This window comes from Neodiprion virginianus, chromosome 4 (genome assembly GCF_021901495.1).
Source record: "Neodiprion virginianus isolate iyNeoVirg1 chromosome 4, iyNeoVirg1.1, whole genome shotgun sequence".
NCBI classification, from domain to species: Eukaryota; Metazoa; Arthropoda; class Insecta; order Hymenoptera; family Diprionidae; genus Neodiprion; species Neodiprion virginianus.
The window spans coordinates 22,265,866-22,287,468 of record NC_060880.1 but is presented as its reverse complement, the minus strand read 5'-3'; the positions used below and the strand labels follow the sequence as shown (position 1 = coordinate 22,287,468).

The following is a 21,603-nucleotide window of genomic DNA, read 5'->3' as shown; positions in this document are numbered from 1 at the left end:
AGAAATAGTTTCGGTTGGTAAGGTTACGGAAGTATCTATGTTTTCCATTAATTAATAAATTATTAATGAAATTCCAATATTCCGGAGGTTCTGATAAACGTAGAGTTTTGGGTTGCCATGGCAAGAATTCTACCGATAATTTGAATGACTCTTTTAGATGCGACCAAAATTCGTAAAGTCCTCCAGCTATTTTCTTTTCAGTCACGCTAACAAACTGAGAACCACGATAAAATTTTGTTTGAAAGTTTCCCGAGTTTTAATGAGAATTTTACCGATAATTCGAATGGTTTTTGATGATGGTGCAACAATAAATTGACGGTATGATTTTATTTAGCTGAAGCGATTTAGGGAAAGAAAACTAGAACGCTCCAAATCTTCTCAGAATTCATAAGAAATTAGTGATTTTGCAAAAACGGGATGCTGGTATTTTTTTTATTTCTCATTTTACCATGGTCGATATCCACTACTATTACTGTTACAGGCATATACTTGTAGAACTTTTTGGAAACTATTCAGAACTCTTGGAAGAATCCATTTTTTTTTAATTGGGTGTCAACTTCACAGCGATCTTAAGAGTACCTAATTCCTGCATCAAGTGATGTGCCTTATCACATTGTTAAGCTGAGTGTGCGAGGCGTTGTACGTAAACGTCAACTTTCTGATATATAAAATGGAGCACCAACATTTTTTGGTCACCTGATCATCACTTGAATAGCGCCTAATTCCTGAGTGAATAAATTTTTCCTGGTATCTTTATTGATTGAGTTCCCATAGGTGCATTACTAGCTACATGTTCCAGTGGCAGTTTTTCCTGCACGATAGGTGGAGTACAAAAATTTTGGATGGGACACCTAATGATCACCTATAGAGTACCCCATTTTTTTATGGATTATAACCAACTTTTTCACCATCAGTCTGCTCAGTTCGTGGACATAGAATATGTTTCTATTACATAGAAGAGACGTCATTTAACTTTCACTGGTGCAAAAAATATTTCTGGAATTATTTTAAACGATTTTTCCTCTTTTTTTTTAACCTCCGATTCAAATGGTGGGGCCTATTCATCCTGAAGTTAGACCATAAGCTTGGGACACCATTACGATTGAGTTTCGATTGAGCCCTATCAATCGCAACTTATTCATATGTTGTTCTCTCATAGTTTAGTATTTTACTCCAATGACAATCGAAAGAGAATTGGCTTTACTTACTTGCAATTCTGGAACACTGCCTTCATCTCTAATAAGGAGCAAATAGCTTTGATCATTGACAAAAACTTCCTTTTTGAAACGACCGCCTTCCGGAGATTCCTCGTGCATAAAAGATCCTGTGAGGTACCTATGAACTAGGGCGGACTTCCCGGAATCTGATGAGCCAATGATACCTAGATGTAATTCTGGGACGTCTCTTGCTAAAGTCCATTCGTGACTGTTAACAAAGGAGTCTGAAACAATACAGAATAATTAGTAAAAATATTCACTGAATGATAAATTTAAAACTACATGGTCTCATATGATAGATGGCCAAAATCATGAGCTTGAAGGTAATAACGTTAACGTAAGAAAACATCAGGGAAAAAAATCATTATTGTGCAATTTTAAAATGACTTTCAACTAGTTGGCTTTAATAAATATGAGTATATTTTATTTATTATGGTTTACCAAATTTCAGACATTCCGAAAGGTGCGAAGTTACGATTTGCCCTAAACAAGCATTATGTACGACAACGTTACTGACTTTATTCTCATCCAAAACCTCAGGCTGACTTTAGTATCGTTCAATCACAAATTCTAAATCTTGCTGTAATACAACACATGCAAGACGGTCTGTCATTCAGGGTCTGAAGTGTAATTATGAACACATTGTGTTATCAAAATACCATGACCAAGACCCTGTCTTTTGGCGGGCGATGGAAATTGGCAGCTTTGTTTGTACTTCATGTATGTGTTGTAATTGTTTCAGGTTATTACAAAATATAATTCATGAGAATACTAATGACGGTGTACCAAAGCACAAACTTTTTTTAGATCACAGTAAAAAATTTGAAACACCCTATTTTTGGTATGCGTAAGATGTGTCTTATGTAAAGACACAAGAAATTCTATGGAAAATCACAGAGTGAGTGATAACCGTATTGTATGATTGAATCTGAATAATGTTGAGATTCCGATGCCAATTGGCAAATCACGTCATCCTACATAGTAAATTTCATCAATTTTCCAGTTCCAGTCAAGATAAGAAAATATGCGTACCTTCAATAGCAACAACGTGCTCTCGAATTTGTTTGGCAATGTGTGTATCAGATATGAGATCTATAAGGTCATAAATAGCGTATATTGAGGGATGAACACTTTCGAAACGCTGGATTTCTTGTCTAATTGCAAGAGCGTAGTCATGTCCACTTTGGCCTGTTGTCATTTTCCACAATTAACTGCACTTTGTGTTTTAAATAACTTGTATATTACAATTTAAAAATAAACATTGAGAATAAATTAAGTTAACATGACAGGTAGCAATTTCTTAATCACATAATTCTATGAGTGTAATTAATTTGAAGGTTACACGAAACAGAAAGATGTCAAATTTGTATACTTATAAACATTATTTCGTCACATACGTAGGTTATAGTAACGAAATGGCATTTATACACTTGGTCATGAAGACTAGAGTAAAGGAGTCCGAACGCATATGGCGGAATCGTCGAAAAGTGGTTCGTGAAAGCGATGAAAGATCTTGTAGTTCGGGATGTATCCGCAAACGATACCAGCGCCTGGTTACGAATATGATACATACGTGAGAATTGACGATTCAAAATCACCGCGCTGACGGAGCCCGCAGTGGTAGCGCTGCCAGGCGGTTACAATCCGCGGATCGTTCATCACTTTCACCGTGGTTCGGACTACTTACCTCTAGTCTCCATGCACTTAGTCTTGGTATAGTATTCCATGAAGCTTAAATGTTGAGAACGGGAACGATTGCAAGATTTGAGCTGTGTTCCGAAATCATGCTCGGGGTATGTTCCGAAACTAACTGCAGCACTGAAAATTCCCTAGGACAAAGGAAGAGCTATTCGTGAACTCAGCAGTGCCCACCAGAGAGTGAGGCCAATCAAATGCAGAGTGAGGGAGATGGCACCGTTACAGAGCACATCCCGGCCCATCAGCCACCTCAGGAGTTCTAAAAATTCAATCAGGGGTTACTGTCTTTACAGATATCCAGTCAATGGCAATAATTCAAATTTACCAAATCAGTTGAGCTACATGGGCATTGGGCACTTGTCGCTTTAGAAACTTGTAAAATGGCTAGTGTTCGTGGAGTGAGAGGGGTCATCCTTCCAGATGAAACTATAATAGTCAGTGAGACTGCCAAGTTCTCATACGATAACCTTTTAGACTTATTGTCATTAAAGTCGAAAAAGATGTTATTTTTGCACAGAGAGGTAATAAAAAATATTTCCACGATTTGAATGTCAATAAACATTCAGATAATTTAAACTTTGAAAGGAGAATTTCAAGTATTAATTGCAGGAAATTGTTTACAGCCATTAAAAATTCAATCATTTAACAATACAGTTAGTGTTGTCACATTTACAATGGTTTTTTTAAAAATGAATTTGAAGCTAGCATTCAATAATATAATAGGGTAGAGCAATAAAATTGTATTTTCGAAATCAATCTTTCCTTGATACTGAAAAATTTTAATCTGAAATTCTAAAAATTCACCCAAAAGAATTTTTTTTCATAGGACTCTGTATCCAAGTGATATGATAATTTGGTTACATACAAAGTGTTATAAAGTTCAATTGAAAGGTGAATTTCGACAACCTGAAAGCATTCATCAAAGCTGAGAATACCATCAAAACATATAATAAAAACTGCTGGAGGTAACCAGATGATACAAAATATATTCACTTTGCTACCGCAAACTAATTCTAAATGTGTGAAAGATTTGTTATTTTCTACCACAATTCGTTACTTCACTGTTGCTAACTTCTACGTTGTTAATGACCCCTTCAGTCTTTAGTTTTGAAGTAAAATCATCTACTCTTATCTTATTATGGATAGTCATGTAAGCACAAGTATCAATTTTTAAGAAAACAAACGAAAGTACTCTAGCAAAATACATGTTTTCTGCTAATAGAATCCCTATAAATGTCATTTTCAATTGATTAAAAATGGCAAAGAGTAACTGAAATAAGAGTAATTGAAAAAAATGAAGGCAACCAGAAGTAATTTATAATTTTTAGTAATTGAGAGCTGTGCAGTGCAGAAAGTGGTGTAGTGCTATTTTGTATCTGCTTTCGTTATGAAATGGTTTACATCACATTCAATTTCAATATATTACAATATGTTGACAGCTAATCTCTAATCGTGTTTCCACTACTCTATTCAAGCTTACTCCTTCCAAAACCTTCCAAGAGAGAAGATCTGATCCCGATGGGTCAGAGTTGAGTGGTAAGCGATGTTTCTTAGTCATGATTGAAACTTGATTTTTGCCAAACAATGTTTCAACACATTTTATTATTTTGATGTGATAGACTTAGACGTCACTGGATCACCACTGGAATATGAGCTGGGTTATCCAAAACTTGACGAAACTGTATATGACTGCAAGAATTGGAGAAAAGAAGCAGAATTTCATTCACCATTATCCAGATTAGAAGCAAGGTTACTCAAATTCAAATTTACTTGCATCAATTTACGCTAGCAAATAAAGGAACAGTGGAACGAATTTGATGTACCTGAAAGTTTTGTGTATCAAGTTGGATGTTTGAAAACTCAAATTGTCGCTATTATAGGATTTTGATAATGAACGAATATTAGTAATTTCAACATAAGCCTCAAGTTCACAATTACGTCACCAGGTTTTATTTACTCTATGTATCAGAATTTGTTAGCAGAGCTTAGGATTCATGACAATTCGAGTTTTCGATCAAGCTTCAGAGATCAAAATGTAAGTGACATTCCACAAAATTTCGTTTGTATATGCCTTGAACTGCGAAGACTAGTTGCTCAAATACAAAAGATTTAGGACTAGTCTGGGGAAAGGGTAGTGCAAAAGGGCAAGGGTTTGCAGGTAACCACTGGAAATTGTATCTGACTATCAGCATTTGGTACAGTTGTATCAAATATATTGACAGTGGAGTTCTACAATTAAATCTGAAAAGATGGAAGTTTCAACATATCAGCTTCGTTCTTCGCTAAAAGAAAACAGTGGAATCATAGATGAAATATGAATTCATCGTTAGGTCTCAAACAAGTGGTTAAAAAATGCTGTATTTCTATTAGAAGCAGCTCCTTTTGCAAAATAACCCTGGAGCATCCGAAACATGTGTAGTGATTAAAAATATAGCTATGCTTACGGAAGAAGAGTTCTACGAACCCACAATGTTGATGCTTGTGTATAAAGAACATATACCTGAAGAGAAGCTGTTCACGGCAGAAGGGACTAAGGGTGAATGCATTGATGACATACCGGGAGGGTACGAGTTGGATGAATTGAAAGATTATTTGCCGTGTGAAAAAGACCAAAAAAAACAAATAAATCATATTATGTTTGATTATAAAGTAAAGTCTGGGAATTTTACAAAAAAACACACTACATAAAGTTTTGAAAGCCTGCAAACAAAACAATGCCATTGTCTGAAACATTTCGAAAAACTTCTGTAAAGTGCTAATCCCAGTCAACTTACAGCAGAACCCGCGGTGTGTAATAAACAAAGTGAAATTTTCTTACGGAGGACATGAAGAAGGTCACTCTTAAGTTTCTGCCGCTGACAAATTTGTGAAAGGGTAAAACCATTTCAAGGATGAACAACGAGATTTTAAGATGACGAGGGTCTGTCAACATAAAGCATCAACGTTATATCTCCAAGATGTACGTCACTCGTTCAGCTTTGCATCGTCTACTTTTTAATTTCATCACGCATCTACAGAATTGTACTCACTTGATCAAGAAAAACCGTGACATTGGTCCATGCCAAGATTGTATAAAAAATACAATGAATTGTGTACCATCAATTGTTTGCGTCAGTTTTTCATGATACGTTGTAATATCCGTGGGTCACTACCAAATCTTAGGACGATATAGCGGCAGAAGAATTTTGATATACGTCAAAGAAATTTACTTCCACATCACGCACTTAAAAATTCCTACACCTGCAAAGACTTGTCATTATTTGTGAGGTGTTTGAGATGTCGGAAGACTTACTGCTTCCCCTGTTTTTTGTAACCGCTACCACACTGGCTCATGGTCTTTGTAAAATATGTCAGAAATGATGTAACGTTGTATGTCTGTAACTATAAATATAATAAACGATACTGAACATAATTCGGGTGGTTTATGTTTTTTTATTCTAATGACACGAAAATTTTCCCTGAAAAAACATCGAATGGTATGTGGTGATGGTCTCGTGGTGACTTGACTTAGAATTTTCATTTTCTAAGACATTTAATCACTCTGCGAGGGTTAAACTAATCGCTCATACACTCGATTGATTGTATGCCAGATTTCGAGATTGCGTAATTTCAAATGATTTCATAGGATTTCACGAAACAGGGTATTTCAGAGATTTAAAATGATTTCCTACAATATTTCAAGGCATAGGCTGCCTCTCACCGCCTCGTTTTAATTCAAAATCGCGTCTTTGTCACTATACCTATAACTTGAAGGCACTGGTGCTATTACTTTGCAGCGTCTTTTGATCTGCATTGTTGGACAAAATCATAATTTTCCTATTCCAATTTCCAAATTGCAATTGTGTGTCATAATTGATCAGATTTTAATATTAAATCATAAATTTTGTCATTCTCTGCAGCTCAATTACATATTACAAATGTGTTTGTGTGACTGATCTCGATTTAATTACATTCCAAACGTATTTTGTAATTGTGAATGTCAATTCCCGGGTGTCCGACATTGGTGGTCTGCTATTATTGCCGGGACACGCTTGTATATTCCATATATATATATATCTGTAGAGACAATGTACACTTAGTCAAGGTACGGCGATATTGAAGAGCACGAGTCTATTATGAATAAACATCTTGTTTAACCCAAAGCTTATAGAAATTACGCGACAGATTAACCAATAATCGTATTATGGATGTATAAAGTGTGAGTTTATATATTTGTGTTTGAACAGTGCCGCATTGAATTACTGTTCTGAGTATACTTCCGATGACGACTGGAAATTGCCTGTGTTGGCGATATGCGATGGAAAAGATGCCGATAAAACGGTATTATTGGGATCTTACTATGAGGATGGATGGTTTACTACAACACAAGTACAAATTTTGGATGATCAAAAATTGATAAGCATTGAAAAGCTTCCTGCCGCACTGCTCAAAGAATATATCGACACGTTTTCAGTCCAAAAGCATAAGGTAGGATCATATATTCCAGTGTGTATAGATTTGATGTAAAAAAGTTGAAGAATTTCAATGCAATTACCCTCAACTTTTTTCTTATCAAAATTTAACATGAACTATGAATTTGCGGTACGAATTTACATCCCAATTCAAGGTTTTTCCGCGAGGGTAAGGAGTCGATATTTTGGTGTTTATCACTTACTGACAATGAGTGGGTCGTCTCGTATTCTCACCTGTATTTATACAGACTGCTGGCGTGCCCTGGTGTCAAGGATTTACGATATTAGGCCTTGTCGGTTCATCCGTAAAGAATACATCTGCAACTAAAACAAATTCGTAAAACGTTAGGAGGTGCAAAACATGTCTAATCGATATGAAATATTCCTAAGTGTCACTTTATTTTCTGAAAAATAAACATATAAAAGAAAACTTGTCGGTTATTTGTTCGATTGAAATAAAAAATGCAGAAGCAAATTAGTGTGAGACCTAAGCACACGACATACGACGAAAGTTTGTTTGACTATAGCTACAACTGAATTGAACGATGGCCATACTAAGGTGACCAAAACTGGTACCTGCAACGAAAAACCGAATCTACTCTGCTGAATTCAAAATTCGTCTAACAATTATCACTAATTTAACATTGAAAGCTCGTTTTGTAATTACTTCTCCTGTTAGAGTATCGACTAATAGAAACGTTTGGTAGTTTTCGTCCGTTTCTCCGTCCTTTACCTCTGGTTAATACAGCAAACATTAGCTTGACAATGACTTATTCCACAAATGAAGAATTTCCATTTTTCCGTGTTTCATCCTCATGCTTTCCTTTTATCGAATAGGTATGTATAGCCACGAAAAGTACCTACGAATTATGCGGGAAAAGACCAGGGATTACAGATGTGTCGGATCTGCCACCGGGTGGTTTCAATGGTAATTTGAGCATTGAAGTAAACTGGAATACTTTATCATTTTACGCTCCGGTCATGGATTCAACAACTACATTGGTAATCAGCTGTTTTTACTTTCCTCTGATATACTCGTGAATTCTGTTTGGTAAACATGTATCGATTGCTTATAAATTCAATTATCACAGGTCATGGAGATGACACCGTACTGGGATGGAAGCCGTTTGAAAAATTTGTGGAAAGAATTGAAAGTACTCGATCAGTATTTAAGCATGTTAGAGCAATCTCGGAATAATGAGAAACTGCCCAAACTTGCTTCATTAAATTCAGCTGTAAGTCATCGTTATATTATAACAATCTCGTTTCCTTCGCATTTTAAATTTGGTGTGCATACTCCCGGAGCGATAATCGTACGGTGCATTGTTTTATAACACTTTATAACACATTGTTACGATGGATTCATTCTTTTTGCGAATCCGAATTTAACTTTTTTGCAATCCGAAAAAATTGTTCACCCTGTATCCACTCCAGTAAATGTATAGGTCGGAGAGTACCTAACAAATTTGATTTGAGAATCAGTTAACTCGTTATCACTCTGTCCAAATCTCCGCATGAAGTTGCTAATGTTTTAATTAGTCCGGGCTTTTATATTTTGATACAATTGTTCCGGAACTTGCAATATGTTGATTGACATTTCAAATCACGATTTTAAAATATTAATTAAAAGTTTTAATTTTTTTGCGGTAAATTTTTTATCACTTACACTTTATAATTTTTCATGAAATTTTGTATTTTCATTTTCAACGAAACTTATAATCAATCACGTAGATTTCAGAGGAAAATAGAGAAAAATTAAATAAATTAATAAACGGAGAGAATGAGCGGAACGAATCTTGTGAAGATAATACTAATGAAAACGATGGACACGTTTCTGATGACGTGAAATTGGAAAAAATTGTCGCCGTTATTAAATTCAGAGAAAACATGGATTTTGCCGATTTGTTATGGGAATTCCTTACAGGTAATATATTATATAAGATTTTAATTTCTGTTCTGTCCGTAAACTGATATTTCGAAAAATTGCTTTCTAAAATTGTAACGTCATAATTGCAACAAATAGAACTGATTCGACGACCTGATTATGTAGCCAATACTTTTTAGGCTGTCATGATTACGCGCAAGTAGCTGGCTGTCTTCTTACCCTACTACAGGAAGTCCAATCAGGCTACGCTAGACCTCAGGTATGTAGATAGTAACAAACATTACTCAAATATACGTAGAATACAGCGTTTGCTAGGGTTGGGTGATGAATTGTCTGTAACCAATTTCACAGGCTATTTCAACTAATTCAGCAAAAATCAACAAAATCATATCTAACGTGATCTTTCAAAAAGAAGCGATGCCCATAATTAGTGAAAACTTACTATTGGAGCTTTTGATAGATGCCGGCTTGCGAAAACTCTGCAAAGATTATACTTACATATTATCGTGTGCAGATTTGATTGATCTTTGCGATATTCGGGCAACGCTGTGCGATCCACAGGAAGGGACGTTTGACATCGAAGACTACCGGTTTGTAAATCCAGCGTATTACTGTGCCAATAGACAATAACAGCTTATAAAGCATTGTTCGGTTTTTGCAAAAATTGTATTCTAATCTAAATGCATTACAAACAACGTAAGAGGTAATGAAAACTTAAAATAATGGAAATAACGTAAACAGAAGTGGTAAAACCTTGAAAACTTTCGTGAATTCATTCTCACGCAATTCAGGATACAAAATTCTCTGTCACAAAAATTAAAACACGCATGCACATAGACAAAACTAACAGAAACTTTGCTTTCTAATTTTACTCGAAAATCAATATCAAATTTGAAGCTAACGAGGATTTATGACAAGTCGATTTTCAACAGCCCAAAATGCATTGTAACCCTTTCGTTGTCATTTTAGCAAAACTTCGTGGTTGTAGATTGCCATTGTTGAACATAAAGTCCATAATAGTGAGAATACCGTTCATGATAGTTCATGCAGAACTGCAATGTTAAATTGGATTATTTCATTTTCAGAAATAAGCTGACATCATTGGTAGAGATACATTTGTGCCTAGAGTTTACATTGTTTGCACAAAACTACTTGAATTGTTCAACTGTCAATTTAAAGCACATCCTTAGACCTGCTTTTCGAGAACATACGTGCAAAAATTCAACTCTCAAATCCTCTACGATTCTAAACCAGAAATCGATACAATCCTTGAAAGTCGTGATACCAACGATCGTGGTGGAAGATATTATACAAGGGTGAGTATCGAATCATTCCCCTTCAAGAATACAAAATTGCAGAGTGAATTCCTAACGACTGCATAAGTCTGTCGTCTGTTAAAATTTAACGCTCACGCGCTACATTCCGCGAGCGAATGTTTGCTAGGTCGACTGACCGTGATAAACGTCGACTAAATAATGTTGTCAGTAATCTCTGGCAGTTGTACGCAACACCGACGACTGTCAAAATTTTCGACGTTTGTCGCCCTGGCAAACAGTCGGTCTCGGATTGTAGCGCGTGTGTATTAAATTATTAGAAGATGACGGACCATGCAGTCGCTGGAAATTCAAATCACTAAGTATAAAAATGTAACGGAAAAATCAAGGTTAAATCTGATTAACACTCGATGGTCAAATATTATTCATACAGATCACCTTCTTCGTGGAGTTTAACATTGTCATCGACATCTAGTACTGCAAAAGTTACTACAACATCGCTTTTGACTTGTACTCCAATTATCCCCCCGAATATTTACTGCTTTGGTAAGAGGAATATTTTTCTTTTCAAATTTGAATAAGAAATTCATTTACCCTATTCTGAGTCAGACTCGGCAAATACCGAGATTTTCAATTATATATACTATTTGCTTCGAGTTAATGAATAACTTTTTACAGATTCGTCCAACAAACGTGATGTATATCACTTTTTGAAACTTTATTCATCATCTTCCAAAATTGCCTAAGATAACTGAACTGAACCAACTACGGAAGTTTCAGGCATTGAATTGATATTAATTCGAGGGCTATCACCTTGAATAATTATTGAAGTGTATTTAACATAGCGTCTGATATTATAATTATCATTTGATGATGACGGATTGTAACTGATTTGACAAGTATACAGTATTTTGATGAAAAGTTTGCCTGTGTTGTTTATTAACAATCTATTAATTTATGTTAATCCCTTCTATCCGGATGCCATTCAAATTTTGTCGCTTTTTCACCCGTTCAAGCTGTTGCAATAGTATTTTTCTAGATGGAATTGAACTCGTTACAGCACCACATTCTTCGTTTAGACCGAGGTTGTGTAATTCACGTTACCCGAATCGTCGAACTTGTTCACTTTTTATCCCAACGTCATTTATGAGAGTTTTTGGGTATCCATTGTTTGAAGAGTACCCTAATTTAGTTTAGTGTTCTTAGATCTAAGATGTGAATCAGCTAGTCCTCTGTAAAATAAGATGTGCGGAACCCGAAATTGAGATGTACACTAACAATAATCAACAAAGAAGAAGTAAGGAGTACTCCATTTCTAGCGAGGCACCGACTCAATATTCGTTGTTGGCACACGAGTGCAAATACGAAACTCGAGTGAGTATAAACACTCGATACTCAGGTCCTAGTGCGCAATTGCAGCTGACAATGATGCTAGCGGCAAGGTTAGACCGAATGTATTTTAGGTGATAGGGGAAAGCTGTTTATCAGCCTTCGCCTTCATTCGATCGGGAAAAATATGTCAATGTTGGGAATTTGCTCTGGTGTGCTAATTAAGATCCAATTTCATTATCAAGCTCTCATAAAAACTTGCATCGTTTGTAAATGTTTAAGGACGTTAAAAAGTTTGATACTTTGAATAAGAAACCTACTATGATTTGGGATACATGGCCCGTAATAGTCGAGAAAATATGTTTATTCGCGAAAATACGGTTTTTACCGAGGTTCCATAGACAAAAAATTATATATTTTTTTAACTGTTGGTGAAGATACAGGAAAACATGAATTTCACTGTCTGAAAGATTTTGGATGTATTGTTTTCCAAACAGTAGCAAGTAATGAGAATTGTAAAATTCGATGGGAAAACGAATTCACGTGTTTCTCATAAGCGGTAAACCCTGGATATCCAAGATTCGGGGGACTTTCATATTTACACACACCCGATAATGCGTCGAAATTGTAGCCGCGAATCGAAATTCCCGTCGTTTTCCTATAGCTGGCGGAATTAACCCTAATTATTATTCGGTGATCATTTTCTATAGCATTTTATAGTCTTTTATTTGTAACATATGTAATTGCTACAGGATCTGTTTGACCCATAAAAATAGACATGACGCTGAAAAGGATGTTAAAATATTGTGCCGACGGTTGGAGGCTTGAATGTATATAATTAGTTGGGGATACGAGATCGGAAGATAACTTGATTCAAGTTAAACAACTTTCGAGTTTCATGATAATCTGATGAATGAGCCTTCATTGGTCCATTTAAAATTCTAATTCTAATTAATTTCAGAATGTATGTTGCCTTTTCAATCTTCTATTTTGCTTCTAGGCTATCAAAGCTGTACACACCACATACCGAGTGTCTCTTTTTTACGAACTCTTTTTTAAGCAAGGTGGAAGAATAGAGTACTGCGACAATAGCGGAATATCTCAATTATCGCATTCTCATTATCTCCTACGCGACTAAGAACCTAGGCCAATCGAATAATCGATATTTCGGGTCTCAAATTATAGTAACTATATATATTTCGTGAAAAGTATAGGTCATTTTTGGGAAATCAATAAAGAATTAAATAAATGCTCGAAGAAACACATTTTTGCGCTGCAAATATATTTTTTTCTAAATCACATGATCCTGTGTAAAGAAAATCTCTATTTTTTAGAATTTTTTTAATTTTTTAGTTTCATCATATAGCGAGTGAGACCTTTCGTTCAACATATCCATCTTTATTGTTTGAAAATTACATTCTCCATCTTACTGATGGTAGGTCTGAATTGAATATTACGAATGATAGAAACTACCACGTTTTATCAAACAAGACAAAAGTTAGCAATAGCATAATGAAATTGTAAAAAATTGTTAGCCCTGACTTTTAGTAGCAAAATTTACCTGCATGCAGTCATTGATTTAGCAGGCATTCGACCGATTGTTCCAAACTAGAACACCCTGTGTGTATATTCTGCACGAAGACAAACTCACTCTCCTGGCATGAATACGCGAAATAAATGTTCAGCCACACAAATTAAACATCATTCGACGCATTCATCCCGCATGGGTTTGCACAAAAAACGATTTTGACATATCAGATAGCAGGATTAAATCATCCATCTCGCTGCTCACCAAAGCATATTTAAATGGTTTTACCAAGCCTTTGTTTTTGCATACTTTATACCTGCGTAGATACATGTAACATGACACATTGCTATTCTTGTCATTCTCTAATGAAACACTCATACGGCTTCCTGGGTAATTAAATAACCACTGTTCATTCGTTCAGAAGCTGTTGACCGCGAGAATCGATCTCCGCTCATTACAGCTATTCATAAATACCGCACGCAATAATGCAGGTCAATTAGGATCGTGTCATGGTATTTGCCGTCAAGGGATCGGAATCATATGGTTCGTACAAAATGGGATACGCTAAGCGAGGTCAAAACCTTGAGGCTGGTTGAAAAAATTTATACTTTTATAAGCGGTATAAACTTGACCGTGCGCTCTTTTTAAAAATGGTCAAAATTGTCATACGTATGTATATCATCCGTCGATATGCAACATTTTGTAACCTTGCTTTTATCACGTTTTCTTTTTTCGGCGGTTCTACTGTGCCAGCACTAATCCAGTCACTCATCCCTGTAGCTTGATAATGATGGGCGAGCATTCGTTGGTCTGACATATGGTGGCGTACCTTTCCAGTAAACCGAAACGGATTGGAAACACTGTTTTTAAATTCCAATTTGCCGGAAGAATTAGAATTGAAGCAACGTTAGTTTAAAAGATTTATTATTGCATTCAATACGACCATTAATTTCATGTTTGATTCGGAATCGAACAAAAAAGGATGCCCATTCGCTTATTGTTGATTAAAATTTGATGAAATTACGTTCATAGAATCCAATGACAATCATTTGTGATATTTAAAAATAGAAACTACAGTTCAAAAATCTCCGAGATATCGGGAACGAGCAGTCTTTCCATAACAATACATACTTCCATTTATTTGTTCAAACAACTTGACTTTATTGCGACGAAATTTGAAAAAAAAAAATTTATATTCTGTTACCCCAAAATTTGTCCGTTAGATCCGGGAGACGAAGTGGATGAAGTTCTAGTCGATACTACGAGCAATTTGAGAGTGTTCGATAGCTAAATACGCGTCAGTAATCGTTTCGACGGTATCATTGGGTTTTTTTTATCTTCGTTCAAAGAGTGAGATGAACGAGGATAAGACATTATTATCGATATGACAGTTAACCATGTCGGTATTCGGTATCTTACCATTTAATTTTGCTAACGCGCCAATTAGTAGAATGCGGTTGTTAGCTAATTGTACGAGCAAATGAAACAATATCCTCTATTGCAATATTCTGACCTGTAGATAGGTAATCAATGCCACATCCCAGCTGTTCAGCACTATTCCGCATAATGAGTTTAATAAAGGAAGTGTTCCGAATTAATAATTTAAAATAATTGGATATTGTTACTATATGTGTAGCGATGCAATTAGAACCGATTTTTACGTCTTTATACAGTGATGTAGTTTAAACCAGCTATAATCATGCAATGAAATACGAGTTCTTTGTGTTCAGTGACCCTGAGCGAGCTTTAGCGAACGAAGGTTTCATAGTCAGTGTATAAAAAACTTGAACCAACTATTAGTTATGGTTTTATTGAAGTGAAATAAAAATTTTCATTTGTAAAACAGGTTTATTTCTGACAATTTTACTATAAATGTTAGTTATAGTTAACTTTTGCATGCGTGCAGAACCAGATTAGTTTTAGTTTTTCTAGCACTACTGGTACATTTTAAACTAATAGGCAAGTAATTTAGTTTCCAGACTCCTATAACCTCAAGGAAAATGTCCTCAACTTTTTTCTTACGGGAATTTAGCATTATCTATAAATTGAGGGTCCGAATTTACACCCAAGTTGGGGTTTTTACCTCGTGGGCTTGTAATGCACTATGTATTTTGACTTAAGAACTTCACAATAATTTGTTAATGAACAATCGATGTCCGAAAAAAATTTAGAAAAAACTCGGGTTTGAAGGCAGTTTTCATTGAATTAGAGCCAAATTTCCTATAATGAGGTTTTTGAGGTTGCTGATTACGAATCCGTCATGAAAATTTGGAAATTCAAACTGGCGGGTGATAGGCTCGGAATTTAAAAATTTGGGATTGAAAAAATTTTTACCTTATTCTATATACAATTTGTAATCGAAAGTATTTTTGATGTATTTTTTTAATCAACGCTTCATTTCCTTGAAAAAAGTCAGTTACATGCCCAATAATATAGGCCGACCAAATCTGACCGTCCGATCCTGAAACCAGACTATATTTCCTTAATGGTTTTTGACGCCCTGAATCTGAATCCGACATTAATAGAAATGGCTGCCATGTTGAGTCCGCCGTTTAAAATTATTCAAACCTGAGTACCAAAAAAAAAACCAGTGATCTCAAAAACCCTTTCATTTTTTATCTTATGCGAATTGAACATAAAAAGTCTAATTTAGTTAAAAATGACCGTCATATTGGATCCGTGATTTTGAATTTTTTAATTCTAACTTCAGAATCGTAATCACCAACCACAAAAATCTATAAATCACTGATGATTATTATATTTCATGTAAATGAAAATGTACCGCTGAAAGGATCAAGTTGCAAGTTGAACGTGTACGTTTTTTCATCTCACGATTACAGACCAAATTGCTTTTCCAAATCAGCATAATATCTATGTCCTGATCGCAGTATCAAAGCTTGAGTAATTCGTAAGTGCCTTTTTCCGTGTTTCTAGGCTTAAATGTCAACAAAAGTTATGTTAAAGGTAGAATTAAATGAACCGATTGGCGATGAATTGAAAAAGAAAAACAATAAATAATTGAAGTCTATGATTAATCTGTTTATCGCACATCATTAACACAGCAATAAACATTAAAACATTAAAATTTAAATTCCTTGTCATAATATTTGTGTTTTTCCGGTCGAGTGTTAGATATTTCACTTGACCGTCGTTGAGCCTTATTATACTGATTATTATTTATTTGATAAATCAGTGTTTAAACAACGGTCAATTACACTGTTTACGCATTTCCAGATGTAATAACACCTCAAGTCTGTTTAGAATCTTGGTGGGGAACTTTGAATAATCAATATTAACTAGTTTTAAAACACTCGCTTGCTAAAGCTCGCTCGGGGTCGGATGCCTAGTGTAACTGGTTTTTGTGCTCGTGCTTCAAAGTATACAGAATGAACACTGTTTTTGTGGATGTGACGCAAACCAAATCTGCCCGTAAGATTTTTTCTATATAATGCTACAAATCACGTTTACACATGCATGTAAGTATAACGTATTGTGATTTTATGACAATAAATTTCGTCAAAAAATACCACGGAACAGTCAGCTAAGTGCCGACAGATTTGAAACACGACGCACAGCAATTTTAGCTCTAATTGAACGACGTTATTGTCATGTATTTGTATGTATACAATGCCAACCACTCACCAATTGCAATTTCTTGATCCTGGTCGTTCGGTTTTTTTCCGATTCAAAATGTCATCTGAAGCATGCATATTGGTTTGATAGTACAAAATATGACGTTTCCAATAATCAAACTTGTAAACTTGAAAATTAGTCCGGAAGGTCAAAAGTCATCAGGTCAAGGACCTGGACAGCCAGAACTACGGAGCGCTTGTCCTGGAAGTCGAGTTCCACCAGGTAGTGGACCTGGAAGGCAGGAACCACGGAGCGCTTGTCCCGGAAGTCGAGTTTCACCAGGTATGAAATTGAACCAGGATCCAGGAGGTAGAGAACGCGGTACTCGAAATCTGCGGAGCGCGATTCTCATACGTCCGCTCTACTGCGCGGTTGTTTCCGGACTGAGGAATTCGGCTAGTAAATTTTCGTCTATACAGATCGATGACGTCAAGAGAAGAAAAATTTTGGTCGACGTCACTTTCTGAGCATCCGAACATCCGACATCGAAACTTTGGTTTCGAACTTCAATACTATGTATGTATGATCGTGTTTGCTGCCTTATTCCGTCAGTACATATATTGTTATTCTAACAGGATGTCCAATGTCAGAGTTATTGCAAATTTGGAATATCTATGCCCACGTGACCGCCGTATCCCTTCCTGCCGTTATGCATTCAAGCCAACTTTCGTGTCTATTGTACGGTATCTACCCTGGCAACATCCGACTAGCAAGGCGAATATCTATATCAATGCTTGTCAGAGTGATTCAGGCGCGGACGAAAAAACCTAAGAGACACGGCTTACTGCCCATGACTGTACAATTAACATTGCTAATCCATTAGGTCAGAATGGATCCAGCGTTTGGCCTTTCTTTCTGAGATACCTTTCATCTTGAAATTACTGTAATTGGTCTGTCAATGTACAAGGGTCTTGACCTCGTACAATTTTCCGACAATTGTAATTTGCGCAACGTCACCCGTATTGTCTTGTCCGAATATACGATTTCTTATTGCACATTTTAAAGTGTAATTGCGCCATCAAAAATGCTTCTCTGAAATGCAAAATCATACATTTATTAATTGCCAATTATACTCGTTTCTTTTTGGCATACGCGTACACGTAGAATTAATTCGTCGAATCCTTAATTACTACAATTTAAATGCAGGTGAATACACTTCTGCTCGTTTAGCAGATGATGTTCATTAATATACGATTTCGTACAATCCATGCAGCTATTTCTATCTTTTTGTGTTAAACCAAAACGAGTTGGAGATTTTTGTTCAAAATTGTGTATCGAATGGGGCTGTTAAGCCATTTTTGGCGTTTGAGATACGTGAATTTAAACACTCGGAGATATATATCTCAACGTCGAAATCGACTAGGGCATCCCATTGACCTAGAAATAGCAAATGCATATCGTTAAGTGTCATCATTAACGCAATCTCTCGACCAGCTTTTCGTTGAATTCTATTCCTGACATGCTTCAGCTTTAGATTTACAAAAATTCACGTTTAACCTCACTAAAACAATGAACATCAATAAACCTAATCAACTGGAACCATTCACACTATCAATTGTAGAATTTAGCAAGGAGTGGTGTAAAAACTCAACTAATATCAAAATACCAGAGGAAGTTCAACATTATCAGATTTCGCGGGAAGAACGAAAATTAAATATGAAAAAACGAGACGTGTTTTTCACGCGTGTGCGTTTTTGAGTAATATATTTGATTTTACGTGCCCCTTGAAGCTTTGTAATTCGTAAGAATCGCGTAATCCATAGATATAAAGAAATTAATACACCCCCTTTCGAAGCCTCTATCTCGGAAAATGCTAATTTTTGGGACTTATGTCCATGAGAACATTTGATCGGGAGGATATGTTTCTGCGGGGTCCTTTGCCTCGACTCAACTTACTTTATAGATAACGATTGCTTTCATAAAGAGATATTTGGAGTAGCGATGGGTTCTCCGATAAGTCCTGTAGTATCTGATTTTGTCATGGAAAAACCGAAGCAGTCTGTTATTAATATTTCTCTTTTTGAGCTACTTTTTTACTAACAATATGTTGATAATATTATCACATGTTTCCACAGGGAAAAAATACAAGTCTTGCTTAACTCCTTAAAGAAAATTGGTTGGGCCACAAAAAGTCATCACTAAAATTCAAACAGAAAAGTGTGGAAAAATTCTATAGCAATATAAAATATGAAAATCCAAACCACACAGAATTAAACAATAACTTTAATGTAACTTCTATTCCGTTTTTTAATAGTTTGTCACAGCAAATCAGTTATATTTTGGAAAAGAAAAAATTCAATTAACTTACAAAATTTCCAACACTCCTAACTGCTTGTTTTCTTCTTTGAAATCTAAAACGCCTATTCTAGACCAAAGCAACGTAAACTATAGAATCAACTACAATTATTGTACAAAATGCTATGTCGGACAATCCTATCAACATTTAAAAAAACCAATTTCAAAACACAAATATTACATTAAATCTCACGATCCAGACAACTCAGCTCTACTTTTTCATTTTCTTACCGAAGGTCACAATTTCAATTTTGATAATGTCAAAACAATAGACAAAGAAAATAATTGGAACAAAAAGTTAATTAAAAAAATGATCCACATTCCTAACAATAAGACTATCAACAAAATAACTGACATTCAAATCAAAAATTCCATCTATATGCTTTACCGCAAGATGGCGTAGAAACAAGTAATGAGATTGAAAATTGCTAGTAAATATTAATTTTCCATTACACTCTTATGAGTTATAAACCTAGCGTGAATATGTTTAAATCTAAGCTAGAACACAGAAATAGAATATTACGTCCTACGACATTTTTTGTCTAGTAGGTTGAACGCGTTGAGTATGGACTTGGTACTTTCAAGGTAAATTATAAAATACAATAATAAAGATATCGATACAAAAATTTGGACATGAATTCTGAGGTTATTTTTGACCACAATCGCATTGAATGTTGCGAAGCGAAATTTGATCGAGTATGCTTGCATCAAAATGTACGTATTAAAATACTACTAGAGAGTACGTTTTAAGACTTTTCCATTGATGTATCGTTAGTGTAGTTTTTATGGATAAGTAGTGAAGAAGATATCAATGATCGAAGTTTGTATAAATATTTTTTTAAAACCCCAACATAGATGATAAAGAAAAATTGGAGAACAGTTCTAGTCGATTTCTAGAACCATTGGTTTCACAAGATAAAGTGACAATACGAACGGCGTACAGAGAAAAAAAAAACCCTAGCTGTTGATACGACACGAACTTCCACAATTTATGCCTACATGACTTTCGTATTAATATTATGAAATAGCCGAGTTATGCTACAGAGTGGCAAGGTCATTGAAAAAATCAAAGAGCTATTGAATAAGAAAAGTTGTCTTGATTACGAAATCGGAGGCTGGTGTAGTGGCGAGAACGTGTGTCTTGCAACAAGCGGGTACCAGCCTCCGAGTTCGAGTCCCGATGCAGAGTGATGATTTTTCGTAACGTAGGAACTGTGTCGATAGTGTCTCGTACAAAATATATTCCAGTTAGCATCTACAATCCGGCACGGATTTTATTAAAAAACAAAACCACTGTTCGTATATGCTCATAAAATACATGCTCGTAGAAAATAAAGACGCGAACAAGCATCAGTCCAAGAGGTGGCGACGAATTTGGGGAAGGTATTTTATTTTGGGTAATTTGAAATGATGGAAAACAGTACTGTGTCAATGTTGGTGAATCTGAAATCGAAAGTCTCGAAGGGTGTTTTGCGGTTATTGGACACAAACAATATAAAAAGAAATTCAAAATAATTTTCCGCGTGGTCACGTTTGCTCAGAAAAAATAAACCGCTCCTCTGTAAACAGCCCGAGGTACGTACATGCTGTACTCGAGTCACGTTGGTCTTTCAGCAACCAATCACAGCCCGGCCAGCCAGGGTCCCAGGATCTGCTGACAGGTGCCGATAAACTTTCTCTCTCTTACCTGTGTCTACGCATAAGACTTTTTTGTCGCACTCGTGTAAAATCTTTGTTCATATCAGGTAATTATTTAAAACCGTTGTAATCGTCTGACGTTTTGCACATATGTTTAATATTAATTAATAAATTTGGTATAAAAATTTCAGAGTGACTAGAGTATACTTTCTGCATATATTCATAAAAAAAAAAAATTCGGGGCAATCGGGTTATGCTTCGAAACCGTCCAAATAAACTGGGATTTTTATTTCTGGATTCTATAAATGCTGAATAACAAAATTCAAAAAATTCCAAAAAGCCTGAAGAATATTTTTTTGGAAATAATTTTTTGCTAATCTCATATGCTGCGCAGTAGCGAAATATATATCATTGATATAGGCTTGTTTTTTATCATTTCATATTGTCTAATATAACTTCCTCAAATTCGTCACCAGTTCTTGGGTTATATCAGATTTCTACCCTGCTACCATACTCTCTTCTCTTCGAAGTAGATACACCTTCGTTTCAGATATTTTTTCTAACGTTACTGACGAAAAAATGTAGTCTATAATTTTTTTTCCCCATAATTCCATAGCACGTTAATCTATTCGGTGTAAAATAATTGGGACAATCG

The 21,603-nt window shown here is 35.4% G+C and overlaps 2 protein-coding genes across 5 annotated transcripts in view; one reads left to right on the top strand and one right to left on the bottom strand.

Annotated features, from left to right (window-relative positions):
• The window catches only part of LOC124302628 (centaurin-gamma-1A), a 67,181-nt gene that overhangs the window by 13,676 nt on the left and 31,902 nt on the right, over positions 1-21,603 (bottom strand). Inside the window, exons 3-4 of one of the 3 annotated variants that reach the window (XM_046758968.1) lie at positions 7,601-7,690; positions 1,209-1,441 (exon numbers count right to left, since the gene is read on the bottom strand). In XM_046758968.1, coding sequence (XP_046614924.1) covers positions 1,209-1,316 — 108 coding nt within the window. In that variant the 5' untranslated portion in view covers positions 1,317-1,441; positions 7,601-7,690. Of the gene's footprint in view, positions 1-1,208; positions 1,442-2,249; positions 2,674-7,600; positions 7,691-21,603 lie in introns of those variants that run through there. The other 2 variants (XM_046758967.1, XM_046758966.1) reach the window with 2 other exon arrangements.
• LOC124302632 (protein zwilch) lies at positions 3,167-11,439 on the top strand. 2 transcript variants are annotated; one of them, XM_046758978.1, is made up of 12 exons: positions 3,167-3,436; positions 4,355-4,451; positions 4,535-4,664; positions 7,142-7,382; positions 8,204-8,368; positions 8,458-8,601; positions 9,098-9,290; positions 9,431-9,510; positions 9,603-9,841; positions 10,337-10,567; positions 10,959-11,071; positions 11,204-11,439. In XM_046758978.1, the coding sequence occupies exons 1-12, from the start codon at positions 3,296-3,298 to the stop codon at positions 11,269-11,271; spliced, it is 1,842 nt and encodes a 613-aa protein (XP_046614934.1). In that variant the 5' UTR covers positions 3,167-3,295; the 3' UTR covers positions 11,272-11,439. The 2 variants fall into 2 exon arrangements, with proteins under 2 accessions (XP_046614934.1, XP_046614935.1); XM_046758979.1 differs by having other exon boundaries at positions 3,169-3,436; positions 4,391-4,451.

What these genes read in the sequence shown, in the direction of transcription:
- LOC124302632 (XM_046758978.1), top strand. Translation starts at nt 3,296, where the DNA reads ATGGCTAGTGTTCGTGGAGTGAGAGGGGTCATCCTTCCAGATGAAACT. An exon ending in TTATCCAGATTAGAAGCAAG is followed by an intron (nt 4,665 to 7,141) that starts GTTACTCAAATT and finishes GTGTTTGAACAG; the next exon opens with TGCCGCATTGAATTACTGTT. An exon ending in TTTCAGTCCAAAAGCATAAG is followed by an intron (nt 7,383 to 8,203) that starts GTAGGATCATAT and finishes TTTATCGAATAG; the next exon opens with GTATGTATAGCCACGAAAAG.